The sequence below is a fragment of the Saccostrea echinata genome, unplaced genomic scaffold, assembly GCF_033153115.1.
Source record: "Saccostrea echinata isolate AGI-Se365-2 ecotype Australia unplaced genomic scaffold, CSIRO_AGI_Sech_v1 ptg000040l, whole genome shotgun sequence".
Classification (NCBI taxonomy): domain Eukaryota; kingdom Metazoa; phylum Mollusca; class Bivalvia; order Ostreida; family Ostreidae; genus Saccostrea; species Saccostrea echinata.
This window is the reverse complement of record NW_026889789.1, coordinates 4,289,047-4,307,327: the sequence shown is the minus strand read 5'-3', so window position 1 is coordinate 4,307,327 and position 18,281 is coordinate 4,289,047. Positions and strand designations below refer to the sequence as shown.

The 18,281-nt window shown below is 31.3% G+C and overlaps 2 protein-coding genes across 1 annotated transcript; both read left to right on the top strand.

Annotated features, from left to right (window-relative positions):
- LOC133200459 (uncharacterized) overlaps window positions 1-18,281 on the top strand; it is an 84,980-nt gene that overhangs the window by 20,802 nt on the left and 45,897 nt on the right.
- Window positions 2,923-4,857, top strand: LOC133200461 (uncharacterized). The gene is made up of 7 exons (XM_061336250.1): window positions 2,923-2,999; window positions 3,233-3,455; window positions 3,559-3,666; window positions 3,851-4,031; window positions 4,174-4,265; window positions 4,383-4,424; window positions 4,634-4,857. Exons 1-7 carry the CDS (start codon window positions 2,934-2,936, stop codon window positions 4,765-4,767), a joined length of 846 nt encoding a protein of 281 aa, XP_061192234.1. The 5' UTR covers window positions 2,923-2,933; the 3' UTR covers window positions 4,768-4,857.

Below are 18,281 nucleotides of genomic sequence, written 5' to 3'. Positions count from 1 at the left end.
CACTTTATATGCTGGAACAGTCTCTACCTATATAAATGTCTTAGGTTTGACGCGGTGCCGGGAACGAGAATCGAATCCGGTACCTCTCTATCACGAAGCAAACACCTTACCATTAGGCTACCGCGACTGATCGATTTTATTGCTTTGAAAGGAAACTAGGGTAAAATTTCTTAGTCCTTTCTGGAAAAGCTTAAGGATTCCACCGCTGATGTTTTCAGGGGCCCACATTTTCTTCAGTCTCTATTTGCAATTTTTGAACATAATAACTTGTTCCTATCTTCTCATTTCATGTAACATTCGGACAAGTTTTTCTGTTGAAAACCGTCATACTAATATTTGAAAATATAGGACTGGTAACGTCATATGCTCACCATTTCTTGAAGGTAGCTCGGTTGGGAAAATGCATTTTTCTTTATTCATGAAAAGCAAAGGGTTTAGAGGCAATCTAGACAAACATTGGTGTAAAGTATAATAGGGAAAAGGGACCCAACAAGACGCCATTAATTCCTGGGTGCCTCGCTTCAAACTCAGTAGAAAAAAACAGAATATTGTCCTTTATAGTCACAAATAAATCATTGTATTAAGCCCATTAAAGCTTGATAAGAATATTCGAACTTCTTAGAATTAGTTCGCCGTAATCATCCCTTCACCATTTTTCCCCATGAAATACTTGTTCATTACTTGATTTTTACTCAGTTGTCATTTGTTGCACTCACTCATAAGGTTAATAGTTAAAATATAACCTCACAATACTCAAATGACTGTTGTGTGTCCTTCTCGTGAAATCAGATCCATTTTCTCCGAGGATTAACATCAAAGATCAATAGGGTTAACCATATCGAAAGAATTCTGCATTGAGAGACTTAAGTTTAAACGTTGAAAGACGATTGGATAATATGGCAGTTAAAATGCTGAGTCAATAATAGTTAACCTGATTGAAGTCTAAGGTTTATCGCTGGTGAAAACTGAAATATTTTTCTAAACCAAAAATATCATCGTTATTAGGCTGTTTCTCGACAATGTATATATTCCTCTGTCGTTGTACATATTCATTTCAATTTGATATAGAAATAAGTACTTTGAATGCTTTAACAGGATAACTGAGGAAAATGACATCAGTTTTGAATTGTGCGAACACAATGTCATAATGATTCGAATGATTCTCAAATACAGTCCTCGATCTTTATTACGTTTGTCCCCAAAAAAGGTTACGTGACTGCACTGGTTGAATATAGGGTTTTGAATTGAAACTAAACCCGGATACCATTACATTGGTTTCCATGGAAATGACAAAAAAATTATATAACCTAGTAGGTAAAGCACGAATATCATTCAAAATAAATCTTGATCAAAATGAAATTCATTTTTAAAACAAGGAAATGGGAATCTTGTGAAAACTTTAAGCCATTCACAAACTTTTCATGAAAATATATTAGCATCGTCACACGCTACGGACAATTTCTACAAATCCATGACTCAGAAACTGCTGCAAAATTCCCTCGTTCTTGTGAATAAATCACTAAACATTTACTAAATGATGCTGGGTTTATGTTGACCAATGGAATCTTTTTGTAGCAATTTTGGATACGTTTACAAATGGCGGCACCCATAATAAAATGCTGCCCGTTATCCGTGGCAAATTTATTGATAAATAGCCTGAAGAACAGATTCGAATAAAATATGTCATAGATAAATTATCAAATACTTATAAAGCTAAACATTAAAAGGCAGGAATTTGCTTGCAGATGTTTTTGTGAATAAGTTAAATAGAGTTACTCGTTTTGACAAAAAAATTCGAACCAAAGTAGCTCTTATTGATCCAACACCTTAAGGAAGGATTTTCTATCGTTTTCATTGTAAAAATTGTTTTTGAGGAAGAGCGTCAGAGCATTGTTTTTTTAGTTGAATGTGTGTCATGAAGTATTTAGGATTGATTGATTAAGGTTTTACGCCGAATCGGCAGTATTTCAGCCATATATCGGCGATAAAAAGTAAGATCATGCGGCCAGTTTAATAGTTGTGAAAATGAGAGATTTTCGCAGCAGTCAGTCATCGGTTTGTGGAATTAGAATGAACAGAAAACTCACGACTTGCAACGATGCGTTATGATCAAATCTTAATAATCACCAATGGTACCTTCCGTAACGCTCATTATGACCCACCGAGATGCTGTCCTGCAAATCACATTTCATTCCTATGAAATTTAGTTTCAAACATTTATTTGTTTATTTCTGGTAAAATCCTTACTTCCAAGCATACTTTTAGGTGTCAGAAGCACATTTGATCAACCTTGAAATATATTTTTTTCATTTCAAAGGGAAACGAATATTTAACAAAATACATTAAACAAACTACATCTGCACATGCCTTTTTCTGAATATATACTATCAAAAGAAAAGAAAAGTTCTTTTTTATTCCGTGTAGATAATTTTTACTTAGATAAATATTTTAAACAGGCGCTGCATGAGTATGTCTGCGTATATATTGAAGATGAATTAACCGGTAGGGATACGTTTAAACCTACAGGTGTTTATATTTTTTCTAACAGCATTCATATATTTACGGTATTTAAAGGTGTAGTCCCTCCTCAGGGTTTATTTTACAGATAGTTAAACGTTATTTTTAAATGGTGAGATAATGGAAATACCCGACAAGATACAGATTATGAATGACATATTTTTGCCGCTACCAGATATGCTCAATTCATATATCTTTACCTGCAAGTTTAGTTTTAGTTAGTCTAATATAAACATCCAAACCACAAAACCGCAAATTTGGTGGGATACGCTCAGTGATCTCTATAGTAAGGTTGCATTTAACTGTCAATATAAATAACTATTAATTAATTTTCATTCTTCACTTAATATATTTTAAAATGCTTTGTGATAATAATTTCTATTTTTTTTTAGGACTTTTTCATTTCAATTCAGAAGATGAAGATGCATTTCGCATTATTCACCACAGTGGCCACTGCAGTTGTTTTGCTCACAGTATCAACGGTAAGATTACAAACATTTAACAAAATGGTATGCATTAATCAGTTATTGTATATTTTATTGTATATCGCCTTTAGAAAAAAGTGAAAATACCGATATTTTACATAGAGGAAAGTACAAGTTGCTTATTGCAATAGAAAAGTGAAATATTAATGTAATTATTGTAATGGTTTATTTTGTTTTTAATCCATATGAATAATTTGATATTTTTTTTTCACGAATCATTCATTCTATAGATATATATAAATGGTGAGGAATGTAAAGAATCAGAATCAAAGAAAACTGCAGTACGTGTAGAGAGCTGCCCAAGATCATCTAGGGAATGGGAAAAAGCGGCAGCAAGGAAAGGATGCAATACCATCAATCCTTCTACCTCTTGTCACTTTGAATACCACTGCGTTATAAATGCTTGGAAGAATGAAACAATAGAAGTGTGTGCACCAGGAAAAGTTATCGTTGGTGAGAGCTGCATCATGCAGTAATATAATTTTCTCAGTTTATATTTACGGTACGATGTCTCATTTTTAATGCAATATTTTAATGTTACGATAATTGTTGTTAGGAAAGGTCTGTGCAGAATACAGTTTTGGTGGGTCCAGAATACAGCGCAACTATGCCGCAAAATGCCATGGATGCCCAGACTCTTATAACTCTAACGAGAGCTTAAAGTGTAAGTTTTACTTTGACATTTATGCTGTTAGAGATAAAAATTGTATTATCTAGGGAGAAGAGAATTATTTAGGAACTGCGTCTTCTGCTTAACATATATTACAAGTTTTAAATTAAACTTATCGTATATTTGTATGAAACATTAATTTAGAGATACTGAATTAATTTTTCTTTTCCATGTGTAGATTCTGAGTGCTACGATTTAGTCTCAAATGCACGTAAAACAAGCAGACCAGTAGTCACTACTACACCATCTACTTTAGAGACCACTATCACAACAGATAGTATAACACCATTAGCACTTTCAAATCAGAAACAGGTGTCAACGGAACAAGAACCAAAATCTGATCTGGATATCGAGATAATGTAATTAACTCTTGTTTTTCCTGTATATGTATAGGACACACGCCACATTAAATTATAACGTTTTACCGAAAATTAAACATTTGATATGCTATTTTTTTTTAATATCAAACGAATGAAACATTCAAATAATTTTATTTTGCAGCATCCCCATCTGTATTGGAATTGCTGCTATTATAATTTTTATTCTGATATGTCTGGTACAACGTTCAAGGAAAAAATGTTTCTTTATAGAAGGTTCCTGCAGATATAACTGTAATTTCTTTAAATACATCTTTTTTGGAGGAGAAACGAATGTATAAAATGACTAAATGTATGTTTGTTTTCAAGGAACTTTATTTTGTAATTTTTCAGATATCTTGTCCAAGAGTTGCAGATTTTGGAAGAGAGAAAAAAGTAAGATTCATTGAAAAATGCGTCTTAATCGTTATTTGCTTATCTGCTTATTTCATTATCTGATGAAATAGATTAAATTACTTTCTCATATATATATATATATATATATATATATATATATATATATATATATATATATATATATATATATATATATATATATATATACATGTTGACACGTCTCAAATTTTGTAATTTAATTATTTCAGGATCCAACCCTCATGACAATACAAATAAAGATACTGAAAACACACCATTAAAGGAGGAAACTACAGAACATTGCTTAGTTAAGATAGAACTATCATCGGAAGAACAACAACTTGGTGAGACATGCAATGTCTGATCCACATGTTGTATATATACACCTGTTAATGATATATATAGAATTGATAAAATGGCAGCTAATATTTTGTGTATTGTATTCATTAACTACATGCGCATATATATATATTGTTATATACTATGTTTACACTTAAATATTTTGATAATATTATTGTACTTTTTTAATTGTGCCAAACTATTTTCAATAAAATACGTATGACCTTTTGCATTTGTATTCCAACTTCCTCCATACTATATGTCTTGTGGGTTTCTTGGCGTTTTTCTTTCTCAAAATATGCCAATCATGTTGACGGAATTAATTTTGACTTTGCAAAACAGACGGAAATTTATCTTCTAGGTGAGTTTAGTATGCCAATTTTGGCAAGAGATTATGTAAAAACCAGTACCAGATGAAAGATACATTTTGTTTAAAACAGACAGATCAAAGTTGTTTTTAAAAATTTATACTGTGCAGATGACATAGTGCCAAAATAAGTTTAAATTCCTGCTATATAGTATGAAACTCATATCAAAAATGCAATCTATGGCCACCCGGCGCTGTCACTCTTGCATACTTTTACGTCTTGCACTGTCGACACGTTACAATTCTTAAAACAGTACTCTATCTATTTTTCTGCATCTCTGCGCTTTTTATAATGAAATGCCATCACTCAAGGACAAATTGATATCAGCCCTATTTATAAGTCCCAAGAGTTAGAATGTGTTTGAAGAATGTTTTTGAGTTGGATGGACGAGGGAGGGGGGGGGGGGGGCAAAATTTTGGCTCTCAAATTTACCACTATTTAACTACACTACGAGGTCGGAAACGTACTGATATTCCCATTTTTACTGTCAAGCTTAGATTATTACTGTTAATGTGCTGTTTTTACTGCAAAACTTAGACAATTACCGACCTTATTTACTGCTGATAATCTTAGTCGGTGCTGATAAAATCAGACAATTATTGACCCGTTTTGCTGTCCCTGCTGAAAAACTTAGACAAGTGTTGACATTTACTGATAAGTACTGTCCCTATATTTTTCTCACTCTCGGGGCAGAGGTGTGAAATTTATTTTTTTTTTTTACCTTTAAAGAGGGTTTAATTGACATTTTTTAAAAAAGAATTTTTATAACTATGTCCCAATGACATTTTTTCTTTTAAAAAAAGCTTATAGAAGAAATATTTATTTAAAAATATTTCATAAGGAAAATATATAAAACTTTTAAAACCTTTCAGCAGATAAGCAATTTATAATTCATTTTTTAATGAATGTTTATTAGCAAAATATGGCGTTTTACAGGGATCTTTTCCTCCTTATATATATATAAAAAAACTGATTATTATTTCTTATTCCCTCAATTTACATGTACTCCCTCTTTTTGTTTAACTATGTAAAAAATGAACTGTCTGGTTAGTGAAAATAGTCTTTTGATGTAGCTTTCATATGTAAATTTTTCTGTGGATGCTGCTTGCCCCCCTCCCCCTCCCCCAATTTGTGTGCTGTACAGCCAAACATACGCATATTCCAGCATATGAAAGAAATCAAAAATTTAGGAACCCTCCCTTCTGAAATAGATTTTCTTAAGTTTTTTTAAGTTTGGACAGTTTATTTATTTATTTTTTGAATATGGACCTGTATTGATATTCGTTTATACTTGATATTCATCCATTTAATATTTCCATTCTATTCTTTTGAAAAGAATACATCTTTTAGTTGATTTCCACATCTGAAATTTCTTGATCCCCACATGTGAGTGTTGTTATTTAGGTTATGACAATAAACCTCACCACTGCTCTCATGGTATATCCTTTGGTACTATTGAAAAAAAATACACGACTTTATAGTTGTAAAACTAAATATTAAAAAGACAAGCGTGATTCATGTATATACACAGATGAGGATGTTCATTTTATTGTAATCGAAATAAAATAAAAATAGGGATACAATAATATGTGTACATGTAAAATGTCTCTTCAAATAAAAACTTTCTTTTCGTTTTATGCATTTACTGTGAAGTCACTAATTATCGTGAGGGTTTAATTTTCGTTGCTTTCGAGGTATGAAAAGACTCACGAATTCATGTCCAACACAAAATGTAAAATGTCATATTCATACATGTAAGTGCTCAACAATTCTCACACAATTTTTCTTCAAACAATGAAAATTTGAACGCACGAAAATATGTGATTTTACAGTAAACAAAACTCTAAATCTAACTCAGTACTATTTTAAAGCAAATTAAAAATTGTTATTTTGCTATTGATTCAAATATTGATTCAAGAGTGTTATTTCCTTTTTAAAATACTGATATATTTCTTCCTCTATTTAAAAAAAAATACGAAGAGTCAAATCATGTACAATAAAACTCGTTTAGTACGAACATGGATATAGCGAAATTACAGATAAAGCGATTTTTTCTAAATCCCGGGCAAAATTTTTAACAGGCCCTTGTAAATTATATAACGAAAATTTATAACTAACACGGATATAGCAAATTTTCGGATATAGCAAACTTATTTTGTGTCCCATAGATGTTGAATCTTTAATGACGAATTTTCAAAGATGTTCATTTTTAAAATATTGAATTGACAGGGTTTTTTTTTTTATAGGTATTTACACTTGAAATTCATTTCGGACGAAAAGTTTCGAACTCCAAAGTAATTTTTGTATTTTATTCCTCCCTTAATACATTTAATGGTAATACATGATGAAAAAACTCTTTTTTGAAAAATTGATACATGTATGTATACTTTAACAAATTCGATTTTAATGAATTTTAATGAATTACGGATTTCGCGAAGTAAATTCAAATTTTCTCAGAATTTCGCTATAACCGAGGTTTAATGTTTACATTGCACTCTCCATATTAGATACAAACCGTTAATAACATATCCTAGGTTAAAAACTGAAAAGACATTAATTTTCTAAATACTTGTGCTTTACTTGAGAAAAGTCACAGAAATATGTGATCAAGATGGATGTATTTCTTGCGCTTAAACAATAGGACGATGTAGTTAATTAGAAATTAGCTTTTAATTTTGATAATTTCTGATATTTTTCGATTTTTTTTATGTCAATTGCTTGAAATCTGATCAACACAAAAATAAAGGAGGGATTCTTATCTGGTTAATGACTAGATGAAACATTCAAAGTATATTTGCTTATATGTCATACATTTAGATGTAAAGGGTTTAAAAAATCATATTTTCCTTTCCTCATCATAGTCGTACAACTTTAGATAGAAATGGTAAATTGAGTTTGAAATACAGCAGGGACTATATTTTTGGCGGAACGACAGCGTATGAAAACATCTCCTTTTCTGCTTCTCAAAATTACTGTAGAAAAATGAATTTAGTTAAAAATTTTGAACAATCAAAGACTTTAAAAAATGTCAAATGTAATTAAAATTTATAATAATGGGCTGGCGTTTTCGAATATATCAAAAAATTATAATTTCCCACACAAACTACAATTTTGCTAGATTTTAAAAGCTTCCAGTCCAAGTACAGATTTGAGCAAAAAATCTGATATAAGTGTTTTTTTTTTTCTCGCTTAGTAAATGATCAAAACTTTTTGTTTTCGTATCAATATGTATCTTTATATGACTACTCTACCATATGTATACATAAGAAAAATTTGAATATACGAAACATATAATAACAACTTATATATCCTAAAAAATTAAGAAAGTTAGAGGAAGTTCGGATTAGCCCATATCTATTTTAGTTGAAATATTCCTGTCATTTTGGTAGTATCATCAGAAAGACCTTATATGCTAATATCTTTTATGCAACATGATAAATATTCTTGCTTTTGAAATAGAAGTAGGCATCGCATGATTGACAATAGTATTTTTTTTTTAATTTTTATTGTAAAGGAAAAAGACAATAACCTTGCACTGACCTTGCTTCTAAAATAAAACAGTCAATTTTAATGTAATTCATACCATCACCCAGAGATAATGTCTTCTTGAATCTGTGAAAATTTCATTACGTTTTTAATACAAGAAATATGAGAAGTATCCCTCTTTAATAAAAGCACATTATCACAAATTTCACCGATATTGAGGTGCTTACACCACTGTTCCAACCTGTGATATTTGCAGAGGTCCTTGTTTGCTCTGTTTTCAATGTGTGATGTTTGCAGAGGTCCTTGTTTGCTCTGTCCTCAATGTGTGATGTTTGCAGAGGCCCTTGGTTGATCTGTTCTCAATGTGTGATATTTGCAGAGGTCCTTGTTTGCTCTGTCCTCAATGTGTGATGTTTGCAGAGATCATTGTTTGTTCTGTCCTCATTATAACAGGTTTATTTCTTAGAACCCCTATTAAGATTTATAGATAGAGACGTCAAACTTTTCAGTTGCATTTAAAAAGATAATATCTGATATCTATTCAAGATGAAAGAAAAAATGTTTTATTTCAAGTACCTGCGCTATGTGCAATCTATAAATCTATAATTGCATAATAAAAAAAACCCGGAAATACCTCAGTCATGTACAAACTGACCAGTTTAGCTTCAAATCAAAAGATAAGAAAAGAAAAATAAATCTGTACCAATTGGAAATAAATTTGTTAATGCTAATATTCAATAAATGTATGTCTTTATACAAAATGGTATTTTTTGCGAATTTGAATATGCATATTTTTTCAAACTTGGAGTAATGTATGAAGTTAAATGTTTTTGAGTTTTTACTATCACTAATGTTTGAACCAATAAGGAATACCTTTGTTACTGCTATTAACCAATAAATACATTTTCAAACACCAAATACATGTAGTATACTTCTGCAAATGTAAATATATATTTCTCAGAGTTAGGGTAAGATATTAATTTTAAATTTTGAATAAATCGAAGACATAAAAAATTACAAAAATGGTCCACAGACATGATGACGATAATATGTTCCATTTACATGTACTTATTGTTTTACGTTGATTTTACCTTAACTGTCACTGGTATTGCTCTATTGTAAGTGGGCTGACGAAAAAAATATCATTAACTAATGAATAAAAGGTAAGGGGCTTTATGTTATTTCAATTTTTGTTTTACCTGACAAAAAGAATCGAAGCTACTTCTTTTATATAAAAAAGAGAAAACCATAAAGTGCACTTTCGTTCACGGTAATGGTGCCAGCGGATGTTGCATTACATAGTGTTTTTTTTTTCTTGTTATTTTTTAAGATATGTTTTGAACTACTTGGTCCTAAATGAAATATAGTATAAAGAAAAAAATCTAACTATGTTTTTCCCCTAAAAATATTACATAGTCCGGTTATTTTCCGGTCATCTAGAGCGAAAGAATTCCACTGCAAAATATAGTTTGATAGTCTATCCTTCTTTATTATCAAATGCATTTATGTGACAGAACACTGTAAAATCAATGTTGTGATTTTAATTTTCTTACCAAATCTAGCCATCCTCGTAGAGAGTAATGTCTTTATATCTCTAGACCTCCGCTATTATCTGCAGATATATAATCTAAAACGTAATGATCTTATCACAGTATACTGTATGAACTATTTATGTTATCAACCCTTAAAACGATAAAAGAATGGTGCACACTCGTGTAACTTTATTGACGAATATCGTCAGCAATACATTCTATTTTTATTTCTACTCTTTGTAAGTTGAATTTATCAAATATTAATGTAACTTGGATCCTTGGTCATTGTATATCTATTAAAATTGACGCAATTTTCTCGCTAGTGAATGTTTCAATATTTTTAGATTTTAAAGTCGTAGCACGGTCTTTATCCAAGGAAGAGGGTTGAAGCATACAGTGAAGTGGATAACATACAGAAAACAATTCGAAATCATGAGATATAATATTTAACACAATGCTTTGTTTCCGTTAGCGAATAATAGAAGAAACATTGTTAGTTCTTTCAAAACACGAGAGCATATTTGTCTGTTAATCTCCTTTGGATACAATATTATGCAAAAGTATAAAAAAAAAGCCATGAAATTGATAGCAACGAACAACCAAGCGCTGATAATATATTATGGTTTTCGAAAGTGGAAACATTTGATTCATACAATCACGTAAAGTTGCACTCAAATTGTGAAAAATCCTGCAATCATTTTTAAGCTGTTTTGACAAAGATTTCTTATATCGTTAATTTCACTCTTCGTAGATGCTGAATGCGTTTTGAAACATGAATTGTTGAGTATTTAGGTTCTCTTTGGGAATGATTGTTATTGAAAAAGAAAACAAAAAGTCATGATTACCATTTAAATAAATGTATCCCTAAATAAATCTTCTACCATAGTTCTCTGGGATCGTTAGAGACAACCCTCTTAGACATGAACATAATTCTTAATCACTGGCGGTATTTCTTGGGTGCCCTCGATGACACATTTTAGTGCAAATTATAATTGTATTCGAAATTTCTTTTGAAAAGATTTGTTCAGTTAGCAAGTAACCTTTGGTGGGGACCAAGATACAACAATTAGCAATTGTCTTATTTTACAATTGTGAAGTTTAGTAGCTGCTTACTGTCAACAGGGTTAAATATGTGGCGAGATAAAGAGAGATTGATATTAAAAAAAAAAAAAAAAACATTCAAACCGCTACAATCCATTTGTCAAATTCAAGGACAAGTGACCTGAAATTCTTGTCAGTAGTCCAAACTGTGTTGAACAGAATTAGACGATTAGTATACTTTGCACTTATGTCATGAGATATGAAAAAAATCGATAAATATATAATTAATTTCTGAAAAACATACATGTATGTACAATGTCTAAATCCGCATTTCTTAATCAGCCGATAGGTCTATACAAACCTGATATAACGTACTTGTATATATAACTTTTTTTGACTAACCTACACAATGATGTAGAAGTGGTTTACTGTAAAAGTATGACATTCATATAAATAATAATAATAATAATAATAATAAATGAAAAAAAAAATGACTCGGGAGAGTTTTCCTTAACGTCACTCAAGTCAAACCATATCCTGACTAAAAATAAAATAATCATACTCTCATATAACGTACCGGGTAGATGCTTCTTAATTGTGTGCAATGCAATATTTCATTTGTAAGAACATCTTCTACTCTGTGCTTCGGCTTATCACTACAAAATATTGATTCATTTTCACGTTAATTTTTCCCCATTGATTTAGTTAATCGGGACTTTATACAAAATGAAAAGAAATTGTTAGTAGTCGTTTTTTGGAAACACGATGGGGATTTTAAGGTTTCATGAATTAGCAAATTTCAGAGAAATATTTCTTTTCAAGAATTTTACATGCTTTTACACACTAAGAGTAGCTAAACTGATCTTTATAGATTGGGAAATGATGGCTTTTACGTCTGTGCACTATGTATAATCTGATACTGCATTAAAAAAATAACGGGAAAAACAGTATAATGTACAAACTGATCATCTTAGTTGCGATTCAAAAGATAAGAAACAAGCAACAGAAAAAAAGCCAAATATGACATAACCTCGTTATTGTTTTACCCATAAAATGGATAAGGTCTTCCGCTATAAAATCTTTAATACTCGAAAGTTGTCATGAAGATTTTATATATTATACACTGGTACCTCTATCTATTTTGACTTGTGCCGTAAATTTTATTAAGATATATGCAATACTTTATAAAATATTACAATAAATACAAGTCGGGTCTAGTCTATCGCCGCACCGGAAGATGTCTCGATGTAATGATGTTCCTCTTTGACACTCATTTTGAACCTGATGATACATAAGATTTATGCAGAAAAAATGAATTTAGTAATAACATCTGGACAGAGGTCCAATAAATTTGATACTTTAACTTAAAAAAAAGACAGTTTATAGCAAAATGAAGTAAAAAATTATTTAAAAGAAGTACATGAGAGGTTATAAAGATTTGCTGATGAACTGAAAATGAGTTCCGAAAAGTAACGTTACGTTGTAACATGCATGCCGTGCGGCGATAATCAAAACCTAACGTAGTGGTTATATTAATATTATAAAAAGTATTTTACATAATCAAATGATTGATTGATTGATTGTATATTGTTTTACGTCCCATTCGAGAAGTTTTCACTCATATAGAGACGTCACCATATACCGGTGAAGGGCTTCAAATTTTGACCTTTACTCGGCACTCAGGGCCATTGAGCAGTGAGGGATCTTTATCGTGCCAACGCCTGCCGTGACACGGGGCCTCGGTTTTTAAGGTCTCATCCGAAAGACCCGCAACTCTCACTCCAAAGTGCCGAGCGCATGGCGAAGGAACAGTTGCTACCTATTTTTTATCGTCTTAGGTCTGTCGCGGCCGAGATTTGAACTCACGACCTCCCGATCACGGAGCGAGCGCTCTACCGACTGAGCTACCGTGAACGGTCATAATCAAATGAAATTCTTAGACAAAAAAAAAAAAAAAAAAAAAGATAGATAGGGGTATGAATATGTCTAATTTTATTGATAACATCTGATTATCTAAAATGTTCTTAAAGAAAAGTAGCATAATTAACTCCCATTACAAAAAAGTAATACTCTGCATTTTGAAAGCATGGAATTTTCTTACATTATGTTGTATTTTATAAGTCACCAAACCGTATATTCCAAAAATTTAACCACTGTATTTGAAATTACGCGATAAGTTCTTTTAAGATTCGAAGTAAAACATGTTCACATGCGTGCATTTTTTTTTACATTGGTATCATTACAGAAACTAATGAAAGTGTTTATCACTGTTTATAGTGTCCATGAAGTCAAATGCAATTAAATCATTACGCAGGTTTCAAGATATCTGAGTGTATAGTTTAAACAATAAACTCCGGTATTCCGATCACTGCCCTACTGACGACCTGGGACATTCTTTACATTCATTTTTTTTTTGTCTGCCTGATACAAATTTGCAAATCTGTGAATTAAAGGACATGATTCATTGTTATTCTTTTCAGCTTTCTGACCTATGAAGGGATACAGAATAGGTACTTATTTTTACATTTAAAAAAAATAAAGTCTTTGGTATAGCAATTCATTGGAATTGTATTTTTTAAAGCTTGATTCATCAATCTTATATTTAGGGTAAATTTGTATTTTTCCTTAGAATTAAGTTGATATTGAATCCAAAAGAAAGTTTATAAATATGCAACTTTAAAAGAATATAATCCACTATGAGCAGTAATATTTCGCAGTATGTCTAATAGTTAGGGCATGGGCATGTCTTCAAAAATATAAAGAACCATTCATAGAAGCGTCCAAAATTTGAATGATCAGTACATGTATGTTGTATTCAAAGGATGTGCAACTTATATTATTTATTAAAGTCTTTTTAATCTGATTTCTACCCTGACAGCAACCTTAACCTTATAATATCAACCTCTGTCAACCTTTGGAAAGATTTAAACAGACAGTTATTTTTCTTTTCATGTTTAATATATTCGGAGACAAAAGTCAAAAAGTCAGGGGAAAAAAAAAAAAAAAAAAAACAAAAAAAAAAAAAAAAACAAAAAAAAAAAAAAAAAAAACTTTCACCTGATGCTTAAGCATATTTAGAAGCTTCGTACTTCACCCAAGACTTTTTTTTAGAAGTTACATTTTTCAGAACAAGCATTTGCATTATATGACAAGAATTTAATTTCCAGTGCTAGCAATTCCTCTAAAATATCTGGATTATCATGATTCTTGTACATGTGCATATAATGGTATAAAAGTAAAGTTTTGTTATTTAACGTCCCTCTCGAGAACTTTTGACTTATATTGAGAGCCACCACTTGCCCGTTGAGGGCTGCGAATCTAGACATATATTCGACACTTAGGGCCATTGGGTGGTGAGGGATCTTTTTCGTGTCAGCACCTACTGCTAAAAAGGACCTCGGTTTATACGGTCTCATCCGAAGGACCGGTCTTCACGGCCAGCAGTGGGATTCGAACCCGCTACGCAAGGATCAACTTCTAACTCCACGACTCTAGAGGAACACGCTATAACCACTGCGCAACGTGGGCTAATAGTAATGAAAATCTTTTTGAATGCCTTTTCTGAGTATAACATGTTCGTCTACAAGTCTATACGTATCGTGAGACAAGAAGCACTTGAAAAATGACCATTCAATCTATACTTAAAAATCAATAATTTTTTCAAGTTAACTCCGAAACGCCTGCATCAGGGTTCATATTTACTCCTCTTAGAATTCACTAGGCATGAGGTGATGTCATTTTACTATATTTAGATTTCACTAGCATAGTTATTATCGTAAATATAATTGAGAGTCGACATTCATTCTCGATAAAAGCCCTGAAATAGGAGAATGACACTGACAAGAAGCAATCGTTTAATTATTCCATAAAACGTCATTGATGATTCATACGATCAAAACTTGATTTAAGTGATCTAAAAGAACTGATGAAAAAGAATATGCAAATCGTCCTTTGTCATTAACCCATCTTATTCTTGAGAGAAATGTCTAGAATCACGAGGCATCGAGCCCGATGCAACGGAGAAAAACGAGGCGAATATCACTACATAAATATCATTAAAAAGCTTTGATGTGAACAGGCATGGAAATAATGGTAATGATATTGATAACACTTTAATTTGTGAATATTATTATCTATAACTAAGACTATTAGTAGGTTTTGCTAATAAATTTATCAGTAAAATGTGCATATTCTCCAGAGAGCATCATGGCAATAAACCCAGAGTACAATTTATATATATATTAATAAACTTGCTTATGTGTTAAGAGAAAATGTCAATAAAAGAATATGGTATTGTTCAAATAAATATAACTAAATCTGTTATAAGTTTTGTTTTATCTGTCAGTAGAAAATATTATATCTATCACTGCAATTGTTCTGTCAATAATGGTAAAATTGTAATTCCTCACGCTTACGTTTGATTCCTAGTTAAAGAAAAAACATTATTTCAATACGTTACCGAAAGCTTTTCCATGCAACAGACGGCCAAATAAGACAAACTCGGTTTCCAGGATGATACACTAGAAATCTAATCTTCATGAAATTTGTAAGGCGCAGTTCCAGTCATGATTTTATGATTAAAAAAACCATCAGAGGTATAGATTTAAGGAATATTGAGTTACTACGAGTCTAATAAACATCGAACGCATTGTTAACTTAAGTTCGACAATAAGACTTTAAATACAAGTATTTCAGGATCAAATACATTCATGTTCACAATTGCCTTTGCTCTCATATCAGGATTCCCCATCATTAGAAATTTTACCGTGGCGCAGACTTTACACAAAACTCGAATATTCGCGATGCTTTCGGTATCAAATTAATTTGCAACTAACAAATTGCAAAAAGGCACTCATATTAAAGCCTGGCAATCGCTCATTTGTTACAAAGATGGCTTGCTTTTGCACAAAAATAAAAAAAAAAAAAAAAAAAAAAACATTAATTAATTGGTATTGAAGCATTAAATGAAGTGAGGTAGCATAGCTATCTGGAGAAAAGTTCGGGCTTCACAGGATTTGATCACGTGACCAACCAAGTTCATTTCCCAGAGATCTTTTTAACATTGTTGTTTATTTCTTAAATGTCCTTTTTGAAATATATAATCACAGCCCATAATTCACATTTTATTTACAGACACCATACCAACAAAATTGTCTCACTCGAAAAAAATAACTATAATTTGGGAATGTATTTGCATTAAAAAATCTTTCCAACTTTGGGACAACTTCAATAAACATTAAAAATAAATCCTAAGACGAGAATTAAAAACTTTATATTGTTGAAAAATGTAGAACTGTACCGAAACTAAATACCAAATTCGTACCATACCAAAAATCATAGTATATCTTACTTCATAAACTTAAAATGTACTTATTTTTTTAATTACCACTGCAGCCAGTAGTTGGCGCAAAAGAGTTTTATCTTATTACAATTTTCAACATTCAGTAATAAAATATCTATGGTCATTTAACACGTGTGTTGCATCATATTTACAACCTAAATTACACGACCTCCTGTAGATTCCAAATAACCCTGCTGCTTTAAAAGGGATTTTTATTGTACTGGAGTCGTTATATCAATTTCTTTTCATATAGACCTATTAAGTAAAAATATAGAGCATGATGCTGTACAAAGAAATCATTTAAAAACAATAAATAAATAAAAATCAATGGTAACTTTTTCATCTCCGTAACAGTCATTTCCGTAACATGTACTCAAATTTATTTTGTACGTTTAAACCATCTCATACAAACATAACATTATTTAAGACAAAAACATATTTTCGGTATATACTAAGAATGTTTAAACCATGTACAGCTTTTAGAACTGAAACAAAAACGCTCGGAGAAGATCACGAAAACGGGAGTTTACTTGGAGCTATGTGTATATATATGCTGTAATTAGATCCTCATTTGAACGATTTAACTTTTTTTTCCTTTATATTGAATTAAATTCTATTGACGTTAAAGATTTTACTTTTTTTCAATTATGGAATACAAATTTTCACGAACAATTCAAAATAGCACTAAAAAATCTAGATAAAAAGATTTAAATTGAAATACTAGTAGTAAGGGAGAAAGGGGTAAGGTTTTGCCGTATATACGGCATTGATAATTAAACCAACAACATGCGCATTGCTAGTTTAAACTTGCTCATAATAGGGTAAAATGTTTCTTTAAAACGATCCTGCTCCAAACATATTCATAGAGCACGTAGAAAGGGGGCCTTCTCTCTCTCGGCCTTCCCTTTATTTCCAAAAAGAGTGTATTGCTGTAAATTTTGATTGATTTTTTTTAAATTCAATTTTTGATGTACAGTATGGTCAAACACTCCTAATGTCCAAATAATTTACTTGTGTTGGAAATTAGAATGAAAGTGGAATTGATCACAATCCCCCCCCCCTTTTTTTCTATTTCGGAAAAGATTACATATGTCTGTTGATAATTGTAATGCTCTTTCCTTTAAATGTATCATATATACTTTATATGTTACTTACTAGATAGAATATTAGGCAGCCGTTTTAGTGTTCAGATCTACAGTTTTTTTCCCAAAAGGGGGAGGGGTGGGGGATCCAAGCCCACTCAAAAATAAAAAGAGATATACAATTCAACCTAAGAAAATTGACAAGCAAAAAAGTTTAAGAATTCTCTGTCTGAAAAACCTTTCTTTCGTGGCAGAGACAAGGAAGGTGGGCGTGTCTCATCTTACCTGTATAACTATGAAAATCCAATTTTTTTTTCGGGGGGTGGGGGGGTGTCGGACAAATCTCCATTCAAGATCCGATGTTTTGAATATTGCCTGTTGGTTATATTTTCTTTACCCAGAGCGTATGCACTACTGCGCTTCGAGAAAAAAAATATTAATGTCAAAGGTTATATATACTTTAGCTTTTCTAGATATCATTTAAGTCTAAGTATACATGTAGGCTACAAAAATCCCCAAGGACTCATTATGCTTTGAAAAGGATTTGATGTACAGATGGTAAAAGTTCTTTCATTTGAATAAAGAAAAATAATTTGCGTTTCCTTCGTATATTTTTATTATATTTACGTATATTTACGTGCACAAGGATTAATCAGAGACTTAAACGAATTGGGGTAACTTTTTGACAG

What these genes read in the sequence shown, in the direction of transcription:
- LOC133200461 (XM_061336250.1), top strand. Translation starts at nt 2,934, where the DNA reads ATGAAGATGCATTTCGCATTATTCACCACAGTGGCCACTGCAGTTGTT. An exon ending in TTTTGCTCACAGTATCAACG is followed by an intron (nt 3,000 to 3,232) that starts GTAAGATTACAA and finishes TTCATTCTATAG; the next exon opens with ATATATATAAATGGTGAGGA. An exon ending in AAAATGTTTCTTTATAGAAG is followed by an intron (nt 4,266 to 4,382) that starts GTTCCTGCAGAT and finishes GTAATTTTTCAG; the next exon opens with ATATCTTGTCCAAGAGTTGC.